Consider the following 25,315-nt stretch of genomic DNA (forward strand, 5'->3'; position numbering starts at 1 on the left):
GATCCGGGGGTCCCTCACCTGGCGCAGGAGGAAGGGCAAGGTCCAAAGGGGGTCCGGGGGTCTCTCAGCTGGCGCAGGAGGAAGGGCAAGGTCTAAAGGGGGTCCGGGGGTCCCTCAGCTGGCTCAGGAGGAAGGGCAAGGTCCAAAGGGGGTCCGGGGGTCTCTCAGCTGGCGCAGGAGGAAGGGCAAGGTCCAAAGGGGGTCCGGGGGTCTCTCAGCTGGCGCAGGAGGAAGGGCAAGGTCCAAAGGGGGTCCGGGGGTCTCTCAGCTGGCGCAGGAGGAAGGGCAAGGTCCAAAGGGGGTCCGGGGGTCTCTGACCTGCCGGGGCGCGCGGGGCGGGCGCGGGGCGCGGGCGGGGCGGGGCGAGCGGCCGGCAGGGGGCGCCCCCGGGCGCGGGCGGCCGCGGCCGCGGCGGCGGCGGCGGCGGCGGCGGCGGGCGAAGACGATGTTCAAAAGCGGGCGGGGAGCGGCGGCGGCAGCAGCTCCGCGCCGAGCCCCGGGCCGCCGCCATGCGCCTCCGCGCCGCCGCCGCCGCCCTCTGCCTCTGCCTGCTGGGCGCCTGCCGCCTTCGCCGCGGGCTGGAGGCAGCCGCCGTGCGCGGGCCGTCAGCGGCCGCTCCCCAGCGACCCTCGGCAGCCGCGCCTTCCTCCGCCTCCTCCTCCTCCGCCGCCGCCGCCTCCCCCTTCTCCTCCCCGCCGCGGAGGGACGGAGCTCTCCGCAACGGCACGGTGGTGCCGCATCATTACATGGTGGCCCTGTACCAGCGCCTGGCCGCCCGGCGCGCCCCCGGCCGCCGCGCCGACACCGTGACCGGCTTCGCGGAGCGGGCGCGCAGCGGTGAGTGCGGGTGCGCCGCGCCGGGCAGCGGAGCGCGGAGCGGCCGCCCGCCGCGACTCCGCCGTCCGACGGGAGAGAAGTCGGTGCTTGGGCTTCGGAATGCGTTTGGGGATGAGGATGCGGCTTGGGGATGGAGACGGTGTTGTGCATAGGTGTGGGGATCGGGCTCCTGTGTGGATGTGGGAATGGATGCGCGGGGTTGTGCATCACTCTGAGCGTCAGTCTGGGGGTGTGATGGCACACGGAGAGGATGTTCGCATGCTGGTTCGAGCACGGGGCTGTGCCTGCGACAGGACTCTGCGTTGGCTGGGCAATGGGGCTGTGCGTTGGTTTCCGCACGGGGTGGTTGCAGGGGATGGAGCTTCACGGGATAGGGGCTGCGCATCCCGATTGTTTTACGGGAATGAAGCCGTGCGCGAATCTGAGCATGGGAGTGGGGGCGAGGACAGGGCTGGGAGTGGGGTTGTGCGTGAGCATACGGCTAGGAGGGCTGACGATGGGGACAAGCAAAAGGTTTGTGCCTGGCACCGGTGAAGGGCTTTGCCGACGGAGATGAGCGTGGCGCAGAGCGGGGGTCTGCGGTGGCGATGGGGCTGCACACGCAGTCGGTATCAAGGATGGCGCTCGGTGCTGGGGATGCGGTTCGGGACGGGGAGCGAGGTGCAGCCGGCCAGGACGGGGTGCGCGGCGGTGCGGGGCTCTCGGGACCTCCCCCGCCTGATGCGGGGCCGGGGGTGCGGCGCGCTTTGACAGCAGCTGCTCCGCGCGGCATCCCCCGTCCTGCCAGGGCCTTTGCAGCCCGAAAACTCCACGGGGCACCGCGACGAGCCGGGCCGGGCCAGAGAGGGAGCGCAGCCACGGTGTCCCGGGGGTGCTCGGCCCCGGGCGGCCGCGGCACTCCGGGGTGACTCCCGCTAACGCCGCCGGCTGAGCTCGGCATCGCGGTGCCCTTCTCCCTCTTCGCCCTCTTCTGCTCTCTTCATACCCGCGAATCTAATAATACCAATACCAATACCAATAATAATAAATGTATTTACGCACCTAACGATATACTTTTAACAAATACATGTATAGATACGTACTTCGCACCCTGCCGGCCAAGTTCGCTTGGCTGCGGGGAAAAATAACATATTCCCGATCGAATAAAATTAAAACACAAAACTGAAAAGCAACGTCAGCCTCACCCCGTCCCTGTCGCCGGCTGCCTTTTGGTGGGAGAACCCCCCTAGCCCCATTCCCACACCCAGAAGGGGTCGTATCCTGCCGGCACCTTTTGCGGGAGGAGGTTTACTGCAAGCTGATGGGGAAACGTCGGGGGAGCGAGACGGGACCGGGAGGAGGATGCTCCGGTGGGAGGGTGGGCAGTGCTCGGCTTTTGAGAGCTGAGCGAAAACTGAGCACAGGTCCTGGGAAGTTTCGGCGCAAAACGAAACCAGATGAACTCTTCAAAGGGTTCTCCTTATCTGCTCTTATCTGCTTCTCATAGGAAATTTAGATCTGCTTTTCAAATAGTAATTTTAATAACCATAATGAATAATAATACTGCTATTCATGGTAATAATAGCAGCAGCAGCAGCAAATGATAGGGAGAAGTTTCCCCCGCGGCGGGCGGTGCAGGCTGCACCCAGCGGAGCTCTCGGCGGGGGCGGGCGGTGCGGGGCGGGGGTGTCGGGCACGGCTCTGCCGGCAGCGGGTCGGGGCGCTCCGGGCACAGTAGAGATGTTTGCAGCATGTCCAGGTCAGGTTTCTCGTTAACGAGGGAGAAAACAAAAAGCAACCCTCCCGGAACTCAATTCACCTCTTCTTCCCAGCTCCACCTCCTTTGGTGTTTCTTTTTTTAATTCACATTGAGTATATTTATTCAGTGCCAGAAACTGCACAAGTCTGTGTCACGTCTTTGGATCCACTAAAAGTAGTGCCAAACTGAGGCTGGGCTCGCTTTCAGCCGCATGTGTGACTGTGCCTGTCTGCGAGGGGAAAGCGGAATTTTTAATAGCACGTGTATGTGTGTGAGACTTGGGGCAGAAGTAGGTGACAAACTGCTGACTGGGGATGGTAACGTGCTGCACAGGTTCAGGTGTGGCTTCCGTGACAAAACAGAATAGTGCATCTGGGGCCACTGGAACACCTGGGAGGAAGCAAAGAAGCCTCATCAGGATGTGGAAAAGAGTGCTGATGAAAAGCCACTTGTTTGAATTGATTCCTCCCTCCCTCTCTACTTTCTCCTCCCCATTTGTTTTTGGTGTCCCCAGCCAGAGTGATGCTCCTGGATGCAGAACACCCAGGCTGTGTCCCGCTGGGATGCGCAGCGAGATCTCCCCCATTACCTTTGCATCCCTTTCACCTTCCTAATGAGAGCTTGGCTTTGGCTTGCTGATATTTAAATCTTCTTTTTCTTTTTTTTTTTTTTTCCTTCTGTGTTATCTCTTCCAGATGCCTCCCCATCCGCCTCGGAGCAGCGATACCTCTTTGACATCTCCAGCCTGCCTGAGGCAGAGGAGGTGACGGCTGCCGAGCTGCGGATCCTGCGCTCCCTCCCTGAAAACCGGAGCTTGGCGCTGTCCCCCGAAGGCTCCTTCCACCACCTCCTCCTTGCCACCTGCCCCAGCCGGGAGGGCGAGGAGTCCCGGCTGCTGGACTCCAGGGCTGCAGACATTTTGGACACGGGCTCCTCCAGATGGGAGGTGTTTGATGTCTGGGAGGCCTTGCGAGATCGGAGGGAGAGCTCGCCGTCGGGAAAGCTGCTGTGCTTCGTGCTGAGGATCGCCTCGGACCGCTCGGGGCAGCTCCTGCCGCCCCGGCAGCTGGGCTTCGGCAAACCCCGGCCGCAGCCCCACGAGCGAGCCCTGCTCGTGGCCTTCTCCCGCGCCCAGAGGAAGGAGAACCTCTTCAAGGAGATCCGGGACAAGATCAAGGCCCTGGGCAGCCCCCCGTTCCTGGAGCCCCCCGATCCCGGCCAGGAGGCGTATCTGAAGAGGAGGAAGAGGAGGACCACCATTGCCGCCCGGTCTGGGGGCAGGGGCCACGGGAAGAAGGCGAAGACTCGCTGCAGCAGGAAGCCCCTGCACGTGAACTTCAAGGAGCTGGGCTGGGATGACTGGATAATCGCCCCCCTGGATTACGAGGCCTATCACTGTGAGGGGGTCTGCGACTTCCCCCTGCGCTCCCACCTGGAGCCCACCAACCATGCCATTATCCAGACCCTGATGAACTCCATGGACCCGGAGTCCACCCCCCCGAGCTGCTGCGTGCCCTCCAAGCTCAGCCCCATCAGCATCCTCTACATAGACTCTGGGAACAATGTGGTTTACAAACAGTATGAGGACATGGTCGTGGAGACGTGTGGCTGCAGGTAGCAATTTCTGCAGCTCTCCCTGTCCCTCTTGGCCTTGCTCAGCAGCCCTGCCCATTTTATATATATATATAAAATATAAATATATATATATATAAAATATCTCTCTCTATATATATATAGATATATACACACATACACATTTTGGTGTGTGCCTTTCCAAAAGCCAAGCTCAGAGCAGGTGTTTCCTGTCTTCCCTGGGCCACCCTGGCCATGACCCCAGGAGGGATGGGGGATGCCCTTCTGAGACTGAGGCTGCCACCATCTCTGTGCCTTGCTGGGTCCCTCCTGGTAAAGGGGGACACACAGCCTGGCAGAGCCCACAGGGAATGTCTCCTCAGCCTCTGAGCTCTGCCTGATTCACTTGGTTTGCCTAAGGGAGCTGACAACTTCTTTCCCAAAGGAATTGGAAAATGTCTAGCCAAAATTGTCTTGGTTGGAATCATGACCTGGCATGGGGGGGGGGAGGTGGAGTGGTGTCTGCAGCAGAGGGATTGGGTCAGCATCACCCTCTGGCTGTGGCAGTGGGATGGAGGTGAGGTAGGAATGCTCTTTTCTTTGAGTTAAAGGAGTTTGTCTGGCAGTCTTCAAATTGCTGCCCTGGGTTTCCTGATAGAAAAATAAGAGATCCCTGGGGAAAGGCAGGGGGTGGAGAACCTGTGGCTGGTGTGGGTTGTAATCACTTGATCCAGGCCTGTTTGCAGTGGGGAGAGGTTTGTGAATCTGCTGGCAGAGACAGGAATGAAGGAGAACCAGAGGCTAAAAGAGTCAGGTCTGAAGCAGAACTTGTGCTCTTACAAAGATGGGATGGCCCTGGGAGGTGTTAGCTGGAGATGCCTCCACTCCACATGGTCAGAAGAGCTGGTTTTGTTTTCTGTGTCCTGCAGGAGGTACTGGCTGGTGAGGCCCCTCACTTTCCTGCACAAAACTGCATTTCCAAGGCATACTGGAAACCCAGCATCAGGTCCGCAAGTCACACAGTCATCCTGAACATGAAACAAAGATCCCAAGTTCCCTAGGGAAGAGCCATTTTGCTTGGGTTCTTCTCTTTCCAAATAATCTCTATAAATGCACTAAGCTCCACCCTAGCTTCCTTTGGCATCGATTTCCCGGGGAGCTGTGTCCCTCCCTGGAGTGCTCCCTGCTCCATTAAAGGAGCTGGATCCTCCAGGAACAGACTTTTCCCATGCAGAGGGCTGAGTGTTACCCTCAGGGACTGCTGTATGAAGTGGGGTGCTTTGACGTGTGCTGAAAGGGCTGCAGGGTTTTAGTAACTCAGGAGCTGAGTTAATAAATTACACATTTAAACCAGAGAAGCTCTTATCCATGCCAGGGTGTGCTTTGGATGCTGGGAAGCTTTTCTGCTGCACCTCAGTGGGTTTTGGTACCAAACTTTGGCTTCCTGGGTGGCATGGCTTAGACCAGAGATGTGTTTGCCCAGATTTGGTGTTTGATGGTTTGTTTTTTCCTCATGGCCAGGGTGTTAGTGTGTAAGCATCAGTGCCTATTAGCGATGATAGTTTGCCTTTGGAAGAGAAAAGTCCCTGCTGGAAAACATGGGGTTTTTCCTTCATAAATCCAGCTGTCCTCCATGGCAAGGGTGTTCTGCTGGGAGGGCTGAGCCTGGCCAGGGCAGAGAGGGGGTCGCCTTAAAGATCTCTACTGAGATTCAAATAATTTCAAAGATCAGGAAAGCCTTGGTGAGGTTCAACAGCCCCTTCCCCCCAAGTGCATCAGTAGGAAGTAACTGTGTCCATTGAAAACAGTGACAGATCCACTGGGATAACACCCCCAGCCTCCCTCCATCCGTACCCACAGAGCCTGCTCTGCATCCTCAGGCTGGACCAAGTGGCAGCTCAGAGGAGCGAGTGTGGTGCCCAAAAGTGTCGTGTACCTGCATGGCTGACACCTGCAGAGCTCCTCTGGCTTTACATCCGTGCATCCAAGAGGAAAACCCATCTTCCTGCCTCAGCATGAATATAAGTATATGCTAAGGATGTACCTGTCTCCAGGGGGATGCTCAGAGATGGAGGTCGGGTGGGGAGGGGAGGAAGGATCAGGACCATGCCGTGGGTTTTCTCCCTGTCAGCATTTGGGGAGGCTGAGGTTCCTGAGTGGGTGAGGAGGGGTCAGCACGAGGGTTTGTGGATTTCCTCTGCCCTTTGGCTTCAGCACAGCTGCCTGGGGAAGGAGGTTGGTGCAGCAGAGCTCGAGCTGCCAGATTCTACATCAGTTATAAAGTTACCAAGCTTTGGAGGTACCTAATTTTTAAATTGCCTTTGGTTGTTTGATAGCTTTTCTCGCTGCTGAGACAATTTTTAAAATGGTTTTGTTTCTTTTACCCCCTCCCCTTTCTCCAAATATTTGTGGTAAAGGTTCATGGGCAGTTCAAATCCAAGCAAGATATATATATAGCTCCTGGCAGCTGCTGGTGGCTCTTGTGAGCCTTCACCAAAAGGTGTCCTGAGACCTGCTCCTGTGGTACTGTGTCCAAGGGGAGGTAATGCCAGTGACTCCCATTTTTGTGGGTTTGTTTCAGCCAGGGTTGCAGGGAACAGGCAGATCTCACCCACCTCATGTCTGGAGGTGGCTGATGTAGAGGAGGGTGACAGGTTGGCTCTTGCAACTCTTCACCCCAGCCCCTATTCTGGGGCAGTGCTCACTGCTGGGGCTTTTGTTCTGACCCCATGATGGCTCTGCTGGTGCTGGGACAAAAGCAGTGGCTCAGTTGCTGCAGTTCCGTGGCCTGGATCACTAGGGTAAATGAGAGGGGAAGATTTGGGGGAGCTCAGAGGCCACTGCTGGCAGTGATACTGTCCATCGTTTCACCCACTGGGAACCCGACTTGGCTCTCCTGGCTGTGGGCACCCTTGAACAGGAGTGTTTGGTGGGGGAGAAAACTTCATCCCCCCAAGAGGAGCCCAGCCTGTGCCAAGTGCCTTCTGTTCCTTCCCTGGGCAAACCACCTCTGGAGGACAAAGGGAGGACAAAGGATGGAGCTGGATCCTCTTTCTGCTTCTCTAAGGAGTCAAGGGAGGCAGCTCCCTGCCTGGGGCTGCTCCAGGGGGATGTGTATGAGCAGGGCAGGGCTGGAGGAGAGTGGATCTGGGGGCTTTGGTGGGGAGCTGTGCTGCTCCTCCCGAGTGAGTGGATCGGCTGCAGGGCTTGGCTGTGACGTTGCTCGTTGCTCCCAGAGGAATATTTCCAGAGCAAAAGCCACCACTGTCCCCCTCATGAATCCCTGCATGATGACTGCAAGGGCTGCCTCTCCATCCCCAGGCAGATTTGGAGATTGCACAAAACAGTGGGACTGGTCTGGGGCAACGACCATCAGAGGCATTGCAAATGTGTAGAGGTTTAGGTTAAATATTTGGGGAAAAAAGTCACAGAAAGTGTTACGAAGCTCTGCCCAGGGAAGTGTAGTCACCATCCCCGGAAATGTTCAGAGACTGTGTGGATATGGCACTTGAGAGACAGTTTAATGGTGAATATGGTGGTGATGTGGGGTTGATGGTAGGACATGATCTTTTCCAACCACTTCTAAGTGGAAGTGGTGGGTGTGAAAGCCTTTCCCAGGCAAGGAGGTTCTCTCAGCTGAGTTGTTGCAGCCCTACACTGCTGGGGCAACACAGGGATGTGTCTGTAGAGGGCATGGAGCAGTGAATCCTGCCTTTGGAGAGAGGTTGGTGGGGCACTGGCTGCAGGATAGCAGTGGCCCAGCCCAGCCCCCATCCTTGGAGCTGCTTCTCTGAAGAAAATCACGCTCTAATGCCAAAGGAAAGGCACAGAAAAAATGTATTTCTGATCAGTTGCTTCTTGCCTGAGCTGATTTTTGGGCACATGTAAACTTTATAAATATGAGACTAGAGGTTGATCATGGACAAATATTAATTCAGCAGTCTCAGAGTGATTTTAATGGATAATTATAGGTTCTCAATCTGCAGTATTTATACAACCTTTCCAGTTAAAAAAACCCCAAACAGTTTCCATGCAGTGCATATTCTACTGGAGGATTTGTTTGACCTTGAGCACCATTTTTATCTGCAGGATATAATTACACTGAAACTAGAAATATTAAGCATTTGAAAAGGACTGTGGATCCATGCCTAACTGGCTCCCTCCTCTCTGACATGGGAATGTAATTGCACAGGAGTAGGGAAACTTGCAGAGTGATCTAATTTGACTTAGAAGCACTGGGGCTGGGATCTGGGGAAACTTGCCCAGTTGGGACAGGGAGTGACTGGTGCTTTATCTGGGGGTTCTTCGAGCTTGTGCTCAAGCCATTGCCTTCAGGAACAGTCAGAAGCAAAATTGCTTTATTCCTTGTTTAACCCTGGTCACCAGGGCTGCTTCTGGTCTAGAAATATTTCCCAAGAATCACAGATTTTATTTTTTTAGAAGAATTATTGCTTTTTAAGGGCTTTTTAAGGGTTTTTCTAACCATGTGTCCCCCCACCCCCCTTTATTCTTTTTTCATCATACTTCAAATCAAATGACAGGAGGGAAATCAGTATCCTCTGGCAGAGAGAAGGATTCATATGGAAAAGGGCTTGATGTAGCTTCATCCTGGCACAGCTGCATTGATCCCAGGGGCCTCACTGATCAGCACTGGCAGATGGAGCCACACCCTCTTTGCCTGTTGGCTGGTGGTTGGCATACCCAGGAGGAAAAGGCTGCAAAGGCACCAGTTCTGATTAAAAGCAAGCCCCAAGCCTTGAGCCTTCTGCTCAAGTTTGAGGGCCAGCGACTCCTGAGTGCGTTTGCACCCCGTGGGTTTTAACCCAGCCCTTGGCTGTGCAGCTCTCACTGGGCAGTGGTTTATCCATCACACTGCTTGTGCAAAACAAACAGCTCCTTTCACAGTTTTAAGCCCTTATCCCACAGGCACGAAAGTGGCATTTGGGGACAGTCACCTGTGCTGGCCCCCATGGAGCAGCAGACACACACACACACCCTGCTGTTGGCAGGGAGGAGACAAGACAGGCTGGGGCATCCCTTGGCAGCCCCTGGGAAGGCAGGTCCCAAGGGCTGCACCTGGGCAAATGGAGCCTTGGACGCTGAGGGGCTGCCATGGCTTTGCTTCTAGCCTCAGGAGTTTTGCCCTGAGCTTCTGCTTGTCGTGATTGTATCAATAGCAGTGTTTATAGTTACATCAAAACCCACAGGACCCATGTTAATGTGGCAGATACATCATAAATACCAGCCCAGCTCATTCTTGTGTTGGACTATAACTGGTGGGAAATGCCATGGTTCTGAAATCCAAGTGCCTTTTCTTTTGTCTGTGCTGGGGCAGCAGGGCCATGTGCCACGGAGAAAAAAGCCTCAGTGGGGCAATGGCAGCTCTGGGTATTGCACAGAGGCTGCCACCTGAAATGGGGCTGTGCACATGTGTGTGACATGATCAGAACCAAGGGCTGTCTCATGGACCTTGGCTGGGCAGTTCCATCACACCACGTCCTGTGTCCCCTGTCCTGGGAGCAGCTGGAGTTGTGGGCTGAGTTTTTCACTCTTCACATCACGCTCTGGGTAGGTGAATGGATGAGAAAACCTGTGTGGGAAAAAACAAGGTTTTTGAGAGCAGTGTGACTCTTTTTTTAGGTCCTCATGACCGGCAGATCACGTGTGTCCCACTGGCCTCAGAGCAGCTCCCTTGGCATCAGGGATCCCTGTATGTGGGGTCAGAGTGGAGAAGCAGGGTGGCAGGAGCAGAGTGTAGCAGTGTCCCCACTGTGCAGTGTGTCCTCCATGAAACACAGCAAGGAAAGGAGTTGGGGAGCACCTGTTCTGTGGGTGGGGTGCTGCTGATGGTCGGGAGCCTGTGAATTTGTGTGGGAGGGACAGAGTTTTTCTGTCTTTCCCATCTTTTGAGTTAATGTCTGGTAAAAGAGTGAAATGTTCCACCAGGCCGGTGTGTGTGACACCTTCAATTTTGCCATAAGCTGATTTATGTCTTCCAAGGTGAAACCAGCTGCATTCAGTCCTTCTACGCTCTTTGTTCCAAGCACAATGTGTTGTGAGGCACATAGAGGTGCAAAGATGTCTCTGAAAATCACTTATGTCCTACCAGCCAGTGATCTGGGTCTTCAGAAAATGACAAAAATTTGGAATTCTTGCTGGTGTAACCCACTGACCAAGGAGTCCACCCTACATCTTAAAGGATGTTTTGCATCTTTGCACCTCAAGACACAAATGGCCCTTTGCCTGCTTTTAGCTTTTACTGGTTGCAGTACTCAAACAGCCGCTGAATTTTCCATGTTGGAGAGGAGCCTGATACAGGTGGTGGTGGGAAGGAGCACTGGCAGGGTGATGGATGCACCATGTTTCACTCTTGCTCAGTGGATGGACTAGGGTAGGAAGCTTGGGCAGCAGAGCATTTGCACGGAACTGGTATTGAAAAATCTTAAACCAAAGCCTGATCCATTCCCATCCATCCATTTCATGGATGGAACCAGAACTCCACACATTTTTAATGGTTTTTCAGAAGGTTTTGCTCTCCATTTTTCTGTCATCACCACTTAGTAGTTCAGTCATACATTTTGTGAGCTCATTTTTCTGCTTTGATACTTGTGCTCATGCTTTGGGTGGATGGGGAGTGTGGAGACTTGCTGTGGTGTTTGGTGGGGCAGGAGGGTGAGGAAGGGAAGGCTGAGCTCAGCAGTAGGAGGATTTGGTAGTCTGTGCATTTGGGCAGGGGACAGAGAGGGGACAGGCCTGGCTGGTGGGAGGAGGGGACCTGCAAACAATGGGTCACACACTCAAGTGCCTTTCTGATGGAGGGTGGGAGAATTTGGGTCTTCTCTCCCCTTCTCTTTGCCACAGTATCAACAGGTGCCACCCTGGTCTCTATCATCAAGGAATGAGACCCAGAGGCTGGGCCAAGCCTGGCCTCCCTGGGAGGTGTGGCATTGGCCTTGGTCCCAGTTTTTTGGGAGATGGTAGCATTCCCTGTGGTGTTTCATTCATTTCCTCCATCCTACCTTGGTGAAGAGAGGGGAAGAGAACAGTAGGGAATAAACAGGAGGCAAAGTTTAGGGCTTTCTGGCTCCCAAGCTGGTCATCCCAAAGAGCTGTGTGCCAGGAACTGCTGAGCACCAAGGGGCTCCAAGGAGCTCAGCCAGCAGCAGCAGTGTGAAACAGCATCCACAGGTCAGGAAAAGGGATGGGCACACAGGGAGGGGCCAGGCTTTGGTCCTTGAAGGTGCCAGAGTTAAGTTGCTATGTAGGAAGTGATCAGCTGGGATGGGGTGTTTTGTGGGAGCAGCTCATCTTCTCCTTGCCCAGGGAGGAGAGTGATTATCCTGTTTGCATTCATCCTACCTGCTGTGAGTGATTAACCTTTTAAAGAAAGGTCTGAGTTCCTGAGGTGCTGAAGGTCCAGAGTTCCCACGCTTCAGCTACATTTGTGTAGTGCCTTTGCAACTGGAGCTCTCACAGCCTGAGGAGGAGTCAGGGGCTCTGCCCATCAGGAATCACCAGCTCTGCCTTGCTCTGCAGCTCCCACTGGAAGAGCTGGTGGAGATGCTGCTCAAAGGAAATGGACACGTCTGTGCAGCACAGACCCGCTCTGCTCCTGATGCTCCCTGTCTCAGATGAAGCAGGGAGCAATGCTGATCCAGTTTGCCCAGTCCCTCTGTATCCCCTCACTGTGTGCTCTGTTTCTGGAGTCAAGTCAACACTTTCTGGAGTTCCTCTGACAAAACAATCCTCTCTGCTGGTCAGTCATGGTTTTATTTATATGTTCTTTTCTTTGATTAGAAAGGAAAATATCAAAAAATTTAAAAGTTTCCATTAGCTGTATTTCTAGTAGTTATGATTCTTGAAGCAATACTTGTATCCCTGTGTGTGCCTCTGAACTATCCATGTATTTGTGCAGCTTTTTCAGGTCTGGGGGTGTGAAATATCTTTAAAGAAGATAGCTCTGTACGTGATGGTGTAAATGCATTGTTTGTATGTATCTAAAGTTTAAATAGATTGTACATATGGGATTGTAAATGAACTGTAAACAGCAATCTATATTTTCTTGAATATATTATATAGCAGTATATATTTGTTAAATAAATATTCTTGTATACTCTTCAATAACCTTTTTAATATTTTGTACAGATAAGTTTATTAAATATTTTATTGATAAATAGACCTCTGCAAGCTTTTCTTTTGATTTTCTTTTGTGCTTGTGTCCTAAAATCATATGTCAAGAGCAGCCTTTGTAAACCACCTTTATTCCCTGGGCACCTAAGGTGTTAAACCAAAAATGAAATACCCATTCATTTTAAACTGCCTTCCAGGGAAGCCACAGGTATTTTCCAATAAATAAAGTCACATAAGAAGTGAGTGTTTGTGATGGATTTATCATCAAAATGTACATCCTTTCAACCTTTTTCTTCCCTGTGTTTCTGAATAGTGTTCACCTGTCGTGATGAGAAACTATCCAGCTCCAGCCAGCCAAACAGGATTCCCTCCATTGACTCCATCAGCCTGGACAAGAGAAGGCTCCATGGAGACCTCCTTGTGGACTTCAGTGCTTAAAGGGGGGCTTACAGAAAAGAGGGAGAGCAACTTTTTACACAGGCAGATAATGATAGGACAAGGGGGAATGGTTTTAAACTAAAAGAGGACAGATCTAGACTGGATATTAGTAGGAAATTCTTTCCTGTCAGGGTGATGAGGCACTGGAATACGTTGCCCAGAGAAGCTGTGGATGCCTCATCCCTGGAAGTGTTCAAGGACAGACTGGACTGAGAGTAAGGTGCTTTAGCAGGCATTCCTGCAATGGACATCACCCCAGTGCCCTGGAGAGAGTGAAGGTAATAAGGAATATGACTCTCTCCTACATCCCTAAGCACCAGTACTGTGACCATGCAGGTATGGAGTAAGGTACATTTAGAGGCATGGAAGGCATCAGGTATGTGTTCTAGACATAACAAAACAAACTCAGCTTTCAAGACCCAGAAAAATTGTTGAGAACTCGACTGGAATGAGGCATGGTCATTTCTGTTCCCAGTGTACACCGAGTCACTGACCAAGCAGACCCACCTTTTGGTCAGTGTCCTGCATCCCCACATGCCCATTTTATGGTGACACTGGCTAAAGGGATCTTTTGGTAAAGGTTCTCTGGGGAGGGAGGCAGGATGGCATTTTGCCCCTTGCCCCCTGGCCCACTCTGAGCAGTTTTACATGAATGTGCTATTGTAACAAGCTATTTTCAACAGAGCAGTGAAGGGTGAGAGCAAGTGGCTGTTCACAGGCACTGCACTGTCTTCACTGAAAGCAGTGGGAGTGATGGGGTTTGTGTTCAATGGTTTTTACTCCACAGCACTGCAAACTACTAGAGTGATTGACAAGATAAACTAGGCAGTTTGTAACTGAAGAGAAATCAAAGGCACAGCAAGGACAGAGGAGATGTCCAAGGTCAAACATGAATACAATAGAAGAACATGCATAGCATTGGTAAAACAGGACATCATCTGACTTGGGGCTGAACCACTCTGGATACTTAAAATCCCGTGGGCTTATTTTGTGGGTGAAAATACAAGCTCTTTCCTATAATCACCAATGAGCTGACGTACCCCGTGCAAAAAGAGAGCATGTTAGGACATCAAAATGTATATGTTCTGAAAATGGCATTCCTGTGTCCTAGAAGTTAGATTGTAACAGCAAAATACTTTCCAAATTTTAAGGGTGTTGGATAGGGAAGAAGTGTAGATGAGTCTTGGCATTCAGAAAGCCAGTTTTTCCTAATTCTCAGTTATCTCATCCCATGGATTGCTCTCAGTGTATGAAGCACAGTATTTCTGAGTCTGGGGGCTTTGCTAAAGATGTTCACAAAGGGGGAGAGCAGGAGGCCCCCCCCTTATTTCCTCCTTCAGTGTGAATTGCTTCAAACAGGATGAAAAAGATCTTTGAGTGTCTGACTGGCAAACCCTATAGTCAGGTACAGTCAGTCAGATGTTTTAAAAAACACCCTGTATTTTATTACCTGCTGCAAACTACTTTCTGCAACACAACTATTCTCCTGCAAGCACATTCCTGAAACAGGCAAAACCCAGGCTGTTGACTATCAGCTCTAGCACTCTGAGTTTTTAATTAAATCCCTCCCTGCCTGTCCCATCTGAGCATGAATGTTAGCCTGTTCCATAACTTCTGCGTGATGCTACTGAGAGCAGCGATCGCTCCTGGCAGCTGCTCGTGCTGTTACTGCTGGATCTGCTGCTCGTGCTCAACCCCCATCAGCTGTTCCAGAAATATATGCTGTTTTAATAGTTCCTGGTCACTCACAAACACTCTCTGGATCCTTATTTTGTAAATGTGCCAGGAAAGAGAACATTTGCCTGCAAGTGAAGAGCCTCAGAAACTTACTGTAGTTGGGAGTCTGAGCATGACCTGTGACACAGAGTAAAGCAAATCTCTTGGGTGTAGTGAGTCTATCCAAACCCAGTAATAGTTTGAGTGACTTTAAAATGATAACACTGAACATCTTGTTTAAAGTCTTTGCTGGCAATTAGCTAGACCAAAGAAAGGGAGGGGGGGGTGGTGAACATATAAACCCATTTTCTGTAAAATAAATACATAAATGACCTCAGCTGCAGAGAAGAGATTATCTGCTGTGGCTCATGTATGCAGTCTGTCTCTGTGAGTCAAGAATCTGGTGTTTAGCTTGGAGTCCAACTCCAAATTCTTCACCATAAACACTGGGCAAGCACTCATCCAGCTTCCTGAAGGGACAAACCTCACTGATCCACACACTCTATAGCTCATTCAGAGCAGCAAACATGGAGCTGGAGGCAGCAAGGGGAAACTGATTGATTATTTTGGAGAGGCTCTGGATAAAAATGCTTAAGCGAGTCAGGTGCCTACCACCCACGGATTTTCTGTGCACTTGGCAGATGTCTGCATTGCATGTGAAATTTAGGGTCTGGAAAGTATTTTTGTAGATTTTGTATGCATGAAGTAATAAAGGAGCTGAACTAGGACTAAACAAGTTACCAAAACAAAGAGTCAAGTTACATTATACCATAAATTTCTTTATTTTTGTTACCGGAGTTGTGTACTTTTATTAAAAGGTATCGATCTAGCGAAACACTTGCACATGAGTCAAAGTCACTGCACTAGCAGGGTTACTCGTGTGGTGAGAATCAAGCACAGATGTGAGTGACAGTGAGTAGGTGCTACAGCTTACAGTCAATATATTTGTGATACGTTTTCCAAGAATTCTTAAATAGTCTAAAATAGGCAAAACCACACTGTGTTTTCATGGTAAATTGGCACATTTGGACCACAAGCACTTTTGACACTTTTTGCCTGAGGTGACAATGAAAACCACGGACTTCCGAGGAGCTGGATTCTCACTGTGTGGGATCTGCTCCTCTTAGGAAATACAGCTGTGGAAACTAGGCTCGTGTGTTTTAGCAGTGAATAGAGTAGCAAATTTTCAGATCTTAGCCTTACAGTAACAGCTTCTAGGAGGAAGGTAGCAATTGAATCAATATGGTTTTAATAATACTAGAGAAAATTCTTTTAAGAAAATTGTAAGGCATTCTTCTGCAGTAGATCTGATCATCACTGACCAGACCTAATTTCAGTTTAGGTCTTAATGCAATTAGGGTTTAGTATAATGGATTAACTTTTGTATAAAAGGCATACACAAGTCAAGTACAAGTATTGCTAAATTAACTCCTCATACAAAGTATACGCATAATGCACTGTAAACAACTTCTTATCTTAGGTGCTTTAGTTTCCAGGCTGTAATAGTTGCTTGTCATCTTTGGTTAATGCAAGATTTTGTCTGGTCTCAGGAGATCCACTACAACAGCTGAACTCCCACAAACTGAATCTTTGTCCATTCCCTGACTCCACATACTTCAAAGAGCAAATGTTTTGTTCAAGCGGATCAATGTGCAAACCAAAACAACCAAGTGAACTGTGGTTTTTATGCTGCTGACATACAAACAGGTGCACATGTACATTTAGGTGTACATTAATGTATCTCCACGTATGTGCACATCCTCCCCAGCTCTGTCCCAGGGAGCACCTCAGCCAACAGATGCAGAGAGCATCTGCCACAAGGCCATCCAACTGGGATGATGCCATCACACACATACAACTATGGATTTCTACAGTGAGCACAAGGATTATTTTGATCTTGACTGCATATGGACCTGTAGAAAGATGGAAAGTCCCGTGTCTCTCCAATAAGCAGAATCAGTTGCTTGGGCACAGTCTCCTCACTTTGAATGGGTCAGGTTCCTCCCCACGCTGCTGAAACTGTGTTCCAAACATTCCTGCCCCACTCATCAGTACCACTTCATTACGTGGCAGTGTAATTGGAAAATCCACTGGCTAGTCTCAAAAGCTAAACCAGTTTCTGATACAGAGAAGGTCACTTAAATCCAGTGTCAGTCTGCAGGTTTGAAAACTAGTCCAAAATATCCAGGAACTGAACTCTATTACAAGTTGCTCTAAATATTACTGAAAGGTTCAAGGGGGGTTTAGAGAGCAGTGGAAGGGGTGTGTATAACTGCGTAAGAAAACAAAGCAATTAACTGATCTTTCTGCATCACAGAGAACATTCTCCAATAGCATTCGTACACGTATCAAAACTGGTAATTAATCATGTAAGTTAAGTACTCAGTGCATCATCTAAATTCATCTTTTTGCAAGGGCAGGACTTTCCCTGACTACTCTGTAGCGTTTTGCTTATTTCTAAATGTCTTTATGAACTCCACAGGGAGACTATTTCACAGGTTCATGGCTATAAAGCTTTTCCTGATTACACTTGGCTCTGTTCCCCTTACTTGCAATATTTTCATTTCTAGCTATTCCCTGCAACTTCTTTTGTTATCACAACTGGTAGGAAGCTTTTTTCTTTTTTTTTTTTTTCCATCTGTAAAGGAAAGGGTTCACCAAATGTGAGGAACAGGGAACTTGTCAGCACCATGCAAGGGTCTGGTTCTCAACAGTAACGTTCATGCCATGTCATGGGTGCAGCCATGGCAGAGTACCAGATGTTTTCTGATGGTGAATGTACCTAATTTGTGGCTTGGCAGAAAATTTCATACTTCAGTCCTTAGAGCAAAGAACTGAAATTTAGACATGCATCAAAAGTGGTTCAATTCTTTAAAGTTGCTGAGCAAGCACTGTTCTCATGGACTTCATCAGGAGATTTAGGCCACCTAGAAGTTGTTATACATGGATTCTGCAATCCATTTTAACTTTCAAATACTGGCATTTTTGACCAATGTACTTTTCCTTCTCTACAGTCAATTGAGAAATGAAACACTTGGCCATGTTCCAGGCAAGAGATCCTTATGTATTCCCTTGCTGAGCAGCCAGATACCTTACAGCATTTCTAATACCCCATGGAGTCCTGGCAGTGCCCCAAACCCATGGTGAGACTTGGAGAAACTGCACACCTGATCTACACATCTTCCCTGAACTCATCCCAAACTCAGCCTGACCACCAACCCCGTCTGACCCAGAGGAGACAATGCTGCCCAGGGCCTCGGGCTGCTGTGGCTGCCATGCACCTGGCTTGCACAGAGGGGTGAGACACGAGAAGAGGGCCAGGCCTTTCACAGAGTAGCAGGACCCATTGCCAGGACCCACCCACATCCTGACACTTCTCCAGTAGAGAGTGGGGTGGTCGTAGCTCAGGTACAGTTGTATCAGCATTGCCTAGAATGCCAGTAGACAATAAATACTTCACCCTTTGCCAAACCTTCAAGAGTCCTGAAGACTCAGGATGAAAGTACATAAGCACTGAGACAATAAAACTATACTTCGGACCAGCCAGTCTCTCTTTAACTTTCTCTATAACATCTCAATAGAAAACAAGCCATAATCTATAGTAAACATAAAAAAATGACAGACTCACAAAAAAAAAAAAAAATTACACATTCACAAAATAATTACATAATTTTCTTGTTGATCACTGAATTAGTGTTTATAATTTGGTGAGATCGTCCTGTAGCCAGTCTGTGATCATGGCAGCCATCTCCTTGCTGGCATCGAGCACGAAGGCGTGGCGGAGCCCCTTCTCACAGAGCCGAATGTCCCCGTCTGGAAAATCCATTTTGATCTCATCGTAGTAGTGCTGTGGACACCAGCTGTCTCCAGTTCCATAGTAAAAAATCAGCTAGAAAGAAACACATATCAAATAATCAGTATGGAAAGTTACTGACAGAGCAACCAATACAATTGTTTGGAAATAAGTAATGCATCAAATCCTGAGATGCACTGTGAGGAATAGCAGATTGGTACTTCTTGGTTGTTTCTACATCTGCAGATATGATAACAATTAAATGAAGACAATATGAAGACAATTAAATGCTGTGCAACTCAGTTTCTTCACCTACAAAACTGTGGAACACAATGCAGGTTTAACTCTGAAATCAGAAATCTCCTGAAAGCCTGGCTGACTTAGTAAATTTCTTATTATGGCTCAAAACATTGAGTTGTCAATGGAGTCCACCCCAAAGCAGCCCCAGGATATTTGTTTTCCATAGCTGTTAGCAGTTTTCTGTGTTAGCTTTCCAGCTATTTAAAAAAAGCAATGACCAGGCACATCTTCACCTATATTAGGTTGCTCAAATCCCCATCCAACCTGACCTTAAATGTTTTCAGGGCTGAGGCATCTCCACCACCTCTCTGGGCAACCTGTGCCAGTGTCTCACCACCCTCATTGTAAAAACACTTCTTTCTTATAGCTAGTCTGAATTGATTCTCTTTCAGTTTAAAACTACTGCCCCTTGTCCTGTTGCAACAGGCCTTGCTAAAAATTTTGTTCCATTTTTCTTACAGGCCCCTTTAGGTACTGGAAGGTGCTCTAAGGTCTCCTGGAGCTTTCCCTTCTCCAGGCAGAACTGTCCCAACTCTTATCCTTGTGAAGTGCAGCCTGTGTGGAGTGCAGGCACCTCCTAAAGACCAACAAACAACTTTCTTCTGTATTGTAACATGGAACTAAAATTCTGAAAAAGTCCATTTTGTTTTGATCTTGCCCAAATAACCTTGGCTGGTGACATACATGAAGCAGGTGCTACCTGCCCTAGAGCCCACCTGACCACAAAAGTCGTAAATTCCAGGAAAATACCATTTTCAGGGAGGTGCCTTTTTTGTCAGAAACAATGAATGTCACATTTCCCCAAGTCATTGTTTCTCCTCATTTTCATCTCGACTTTGGAAGCTATAGCTATGCTTTTCAATTTCTATAAAGTATATGAGGGAAAAGTAGTTTTCCGGGAGAGAGTAAAAACCTGTGCAAGAACAAGATTAATGGGGAGCACTCTTCATGTTTGAATGCAGGTACCAGAAGGATGCTGATTGCTCAACACATCACACACAGCTTGGCCCAATTCCATTATTTGCATTTGTTTCATATTTCATTTTTGTACTTCAGTGAATTATTGAGCAATGCTAACATAAATTAGAGGACAAGAAGTTTTCCTTTCATCACAAATATCTTCAATTCCATCATTTTTGTAGCCATGTGGAATATAAATAAATGGACCCACTGGGGTAGAGGTGGGCTAAGAGCCCAGACTGCATTTCACAAACTATTACACGGTTTTGTCTAACTCACTTTTGTCTTGCTGAAGTTTGCCCAAATCTTGTACATTACTGACTATTGGCTATATCCAAAGTATAGTATCTCAGCTGCACAGACACCAACCCCAGTTATACTTCTATTTATGTACAAAACATAGAACATAAACCATCCCATGTTAACAAACATTATTGGTTTCCTTTGTCACTCACTACTTGCTGAAAACAAGGTGTATGTAGTTCTAGCAGAAAATTTCTTTTGATTTTGCATTCAATTCATCAATCACAAGATATCACACTACCAAAAGTTCTTCAGAAAAGCCAATGTAAAATGTCCAGATGCATTCAGGGCTTTTGGAAGCAAAACATCTGACCAAATTATGTTTAACCCTGGGCTCTATTACCAACAGAAGAGTATGAAACTGAGGGGAAAAAAAGCAACGGAGCAGCTTCAATTTAACGGAGTAGTCCTTGAAATGGTTAGATTTTTTGAAAGGCAAGTCACAGAGACACATCATGATCATTTAGAAAAAGATGAAAAGCCATATACAGTTACAAAGGTGGATAAAATACTTGGCTTAGTCTGCATGGACTGTGAAATGGGCTGTCCTCCAGGTAGGGTTGTAAACTTGAGAACTCACAGATTTGAAAATGCCTAAATAGAAGATTTATTTGCATTCTTAGCTTGCCCCTGGTATATCTGCATTACAGTTTAATCTTTCACTGCATGATCCAAAGGATCCTTGATTCACTCATTCCACTGACAAGATGACATTCAGCTGATGAGCTGCTATTTGATAGTATTTTTCATTTTAAATTCTGTGTGCGGTCTGAGGATTTATTTACTACATATTTCATGGTTTATAGACAGGATTTATTTTCTTTATGCTCTGCATTCCTCTGGCATACACTACGACAGGATTCACATGCTCACATTTATTAATTTAGTTTTGCAACACCTTAGTGGCAATTTTTATCTTCATTTCGCAGGTGGGGAGCACAGAAATTAATGTCAAACTACACTTATTAATATGAAAGCATGTAGTGTAGAGTGAAACACCTCAGGCTGGTTTTCCAGTGTATGCAGCATTACACAGTATTGACTGTACTCAAAGGACAGCACCCCTGGACTGCTTTTGCAGGTGTTCTGAAACACTGTTTATCTGTCTGTAATACACATTTCAAGGTGTTAAATGAGATATTCAGAAAAATGGGAACAAACTGTGACTATCTGTGAAAAATATTGATGACTTCACCAAGAGCCTATTCTCTTCAAAGTTTAGGTGCCTTTACCATCAGCTTAATTTCAATATGCATTTTACCCCTTCTGGCACAGATGGAGGTTGTACATCCTGCTGTCTCCTCCATTGCACATTTGGTTAATGAAAGAAGAAAAAGGAAAGGGGATGTTTTAATGAAAGATCAGTGCTGAATACTTACACAAAAGGTGTCTGAGTTGAGGTCATTGCTCCCCAGCTGTGAAATGTTTGGTAATGCAACTGGTTTTAGCAGAACCTGTGTGCACAGCCTGCTGGGCTTCGAGGAGGTAAACCAAACCTCAGGTATTTCACATGTGGCACCAACAAGTACTGCCAACAGTGTTAACACCTCTAGATTTGCTGCTTTAGGCCTCTGTTCCTTAAGGTCATGGTGTAATTGAAAAGGCAGCAGTGTCAGCTTCTGGCCAGAGGAGCATGGGACACCTTCCTGCTGGTGTCACATTGGAGGCATCCAGCACAGAAATTAATGATTTAGTTTGAAAATCTATGGTGTGTTTTTGAACCAAATGTCCACTTTGTCCATATTTACCATACTTTGGTTACCATACTTTGGACCACGTGGAGTCCTTCCGACTGAAACTAAAGCAAAGATGCTCTTCAGGATCACACTTAAAAAGCTCCAATCACCAATGGACATTTAGTCAACTGTTGGCCAAAATAATAACCCTCTCAGGTACCTCCACTGGGAACACCAAGTCCTCACCACTTTCTCTCCATCTCTACAAATTCCCTTCTGTTGTTCTGCTTCTGTTCTTAAGGCAAACAAAATAAATGGCACCTACTGAGAACAGGAACAATAAAATTTCAGAAATTTAGGTTCCATTTCTAGCAGAAAAGGGCAAAACTTTTACCAACTACTGGTCTTGCTGTCCAGTCATTTGCACACTCTTTACAGGTATGACTTCTTGAGACCTCTTATGGTCTCAAGACTGCCCTACACCTCCTCTGGTTCTTTATTTCAGTTTTATTCTCCCTAGCTCATTATTTCCAATTCCTGCTACTCTGCTTTTGTTCAAGTCCCCTGTTCTTGCCCTGTAAAGTCCAAATTTTAGTCTCTGGGTCCTCCATCTTGTTTTGAGCCCCAACTCCAACCCTAGTTGTTTATTTTCTAGAGCCTCTACTCCCAGCAGGACTGGGTTCAGTTCAGCATAAAAACATCTACATACAGGTACTGTGGTGTTTACATGTCTACCAGGCATCTCAATTTCCACCACACATTGAGGAAAGATAGCCTTGCTTGGGTAGTTTCAAGCCAACTCCTCATATGGCACCAGAAGCCTTCCTTTGGCCAAACAAACAGAGCCTTTGGTTCTTCCTGCCACCTTCTCCCCTCTGTTTACTGCTCTCTCACTAGTTACCTCTTTACTAGCTCAGCATGTGTCTCCTCTACACCGGAATGAGAAGCTTCCCTCTCCAAGCTAGGAATTGCTACCATGAGAAAACTGCATTTTCCCCGAGCTTTATTTGTAGACATTGTAGAATCCTTTGGATTGAAATAAAACCAGTCAAGGTAGTGCAGACTTGTGTCATACATGCAACTAAGTAAGGTTTGGGTCTGTTATAATCAACTAAGAACAGTTTTTAAACAGATTATTTGGGGAACTTGATTTGATGCTGCAGTTATTTTGCCTGCTTATTTCATGTGCAGGTGTTAGTGTATGTACTCTGTCTGTGCCCATGTCTGCACACCCAAAACTTTAACACAAGTGTTTTATAATTCTGTAATTATTTTCAAAATGCTTCCTTATTACTGGATTATGAGAAAGACTAAGACTGCAATCAAGTTTTCAGTGATCCAGATGTTGGTACAGGGCCTAGGAATCCTGACAGCTACTTGACTGCCATTTATGAGATTAAGGATCTCCTTATCTGCTCTTTGCCTGTATCACACACAGACATGAAATATACAGACTTTAAAATGCCACTCTCTTTCCTAATACATTTAAACAACATAATTTTAGATATACTTAAATAAAAGTTTCCAGAATCCATCTTCCTATCTTAATTTTAACATCAGGAGCTTTGCTATTGCAGCAGGCAGGCAGGAATCATTAACAAACCATGTGTAACCAGAGGCACATGGCATCTCCATTAATGTAAGGAACACTGTCATGCACTGCATGGCCTGCATGGATCTGTAAAGTGCATGTTTTTCTGTGGATGGTGGATGGCTGTAAAGACATCCTGAGTCAGCACAACCACTGCACCAGCAATGGAAAGCTGCTGCCAATCTAAGCATTCAGAAGTGATAAGTCAGGCCCCCAAAATAATTAGACTAGTTTAAAAATAAACAGATTTGCAAAACAATAAATAGGAAGTTATTTCTGTTTTTGCTGTGGGCTTAAACTTTCCAATATTTGCATTTTTTATCTTTTCTGACATGAGGGTGAAAGGATTATCTTTTATTCTTTTGCAATATTGAATGGTGAGACTTCCAGGTATTCCTGACTCAGAAGGGAAATGGCAGCTACCACTGGACATGACAAAGACCTTATGATTCCTCATGCAATATCCTGCTTGCTATGAGTGACTAAAACATGTCCTCTGTCAGGATCTGCTGCTGAAGGCACAGTGAAGGGGAGGTGTGCTGTCTTTGCCAGCCATTTCAATGTTGCATTTGAAAGTTATGCAATTTCTAAACTCCAAAGAGCTTTAAAATAACAGCATTATTCTTAGATGACGATTTACTATTTAATGGCTCAGAAGTATTTTCAGCCTTACCTTCTGTAAAATAAGTCCAAATAGGGTTCTGTCAGCCTCATACCCTGTAATATGGTATGTGTATTCTGACACTGCACAATGATGGCAGCTGCTAAGTAAACATCAGAAGAATCTGAGATTTGTATCAACAGGATGTTTACATTTTAAAGAGTTTCTAAGAAAATAATAAAGATTTCCTGCAGCTGACTCCATTGGTACTTGTTATAGTATGTATGACAGTTCACAGAAGTACTAATTACAGAAAGATTTCTTTTCTGCATCTTCTGTAACTGTCATAGACCAGCACTGAAAAATAAATCAAAAAAGTTAAAATATATTGAATTTTTTATATCTCTCTGCACTTTGGTACATGTTATAAGAACTTTAGGACCTTATGATATGGACAGGCACCGCTCCAGCTGATGGCCAGGAGTGAAGGTCTGATCTCTGTGGATATAAAGGAATGGCACACGTGCAATAGCAAGACTGCACCAGTGTCCTTGTTGAAATCCTTGTCTCTGACACATTCACATTTTATCAGTATTACTCCCACATGCATTCACTGGCTGCTCCAGCAGCTTCTCTCTGGGTGACATCTCTCAACAGTAATCAGTTTATTTGTTCTTGGATGAAAACTATTTTAAAAGGCATTATCCCAGAATTAATTTTAGTCTCAACCAAAGTTTATAGAAAATGACTTAGCTTTTCTGGAATTATGAAAGTGTCTCCACCTTATCCTGCCAAAAGAATAGGATAAATGACATGGGAACAGACTGGTTTGGGACACACTTTTTTAAAATTTGCTTCAGTTGTACTTTGGCTTCTGGGAATTCAAAGAGCTGGCATTGCCTTAGGAAACCCTAAATGCTTCGGGATATAGTTTTCTGAGATACCATCTCTTTCCCTCATGATCTGGCCATGGTTGAGATCAGCCAGCTTGATGGTAAGGTCCTGGGGAACTTGCTTCTCAGCTTGTTTTACCAGAACTGGGTTTTCTCAGCTGTCTAAGGGCAGTGTGAAACAAAATGTTTTCAGTTGGACTCTTTTGAGAAAAGGTAGTTGATAATTTGGGGTCTGCAATGCTCTTCTTAAATAATGACCTGTAGGACTTGCAGCAAAGGTGTAATGGGTAGTTCAAGTGCTTGTGGTGAGTTCATTTAACATAATGGTGGTCAGTGTTTTAAACCAGCATAAAAAAAAAAAAAACAAACCCAAACCAGCTTCCCTGTCTGGAAAGGAGGTGAAAAAGCATTTTACTATCAGAAAAAATTAGGATGCAATCCCTTAGGTAGGGCCTGATGTAGTGGCTACTGTGCAGGTGATGGCAGGTGTGAGTGCTCTCCCCAGTGTCAAGTATTCAAGAATTCTCACACAGTTTTCATGCCTTTATCAATGTTGAGGCTTGATAAATCAACCAAGGGAAAAGGGCTTCTCTAACTGCTGCAGTTTATTATCAACGCTACTGGCTGCTCTGCACAAAGAGCCATGAGATCAAGAGAGACCACTTTTATTTCCACTTTCTCACAGATAATGATGGGTCAAACTCAATGCAAAGTAAAACTGTGCTTTTAAAAAGGATGCACAGGATTTATCAACAAATCAGGGTGAT

General features: G+C 47.3%; 2 protein-coding genes across 2 annotated transcripts in view; one reads left to right on the top strand and one right to left on the bottom strand.

The window, feature by feature from the left end:
• Positions 1 to 509: 509 nt before the first annotated feature.
• GDF7 (growth differentiation factor 7) lies at positions 510 to 11,034 on the top strand. The gene is made up of 2 exons (XM_077782445.1): positions 510 to 837; positions 3,271 to 11,034. The coding sequence occupies exons 1-2, from the start codon at positions 510 to 512 to the stop codon at positions 4,191 to 4,193; spliced, it is 1,251 nt and encodes a 416-aa protein (XP_077638571.1). The 3' UTR covers positions 4,194 to 11,034.
• Positions 11,035 to 15,189: 4,155 nt separating this feature from the next.
• Positions 15,190 to 25,315, bottom strand: part of LDAH (lipid droplet associated hydrolase) — a 122,611-nt gene continuing 112,485 nt past the window's right edge. Inside the window, exon 7 of the mRNA XM_021525335.2 lies at positions 15,190 to 18,320. Coding sequence (XP_021381010.1) covers positions 18,129 to 18,320 — 192 coding nt within the window. The 3' untranslated portion in view covers positions 15,190 to 18,128. The remainder of the gene's footprint in view (positions 18,321 to 25,315) is intronic.

The sequence above is a fragment of the Lonchura striata genome, chromosome 3 (genome assembly GCF_046129695.1).
Source record: "Lonchura striata isolate bLonStr1 chromosome 3, bLonStr1.mat, whole genome shotgun sequence".
NCBI lineage: Eukaryota > Metazoa > Chordata > Aves > Passeriformes > Estrildidae > Lonchura > Lonchura striata.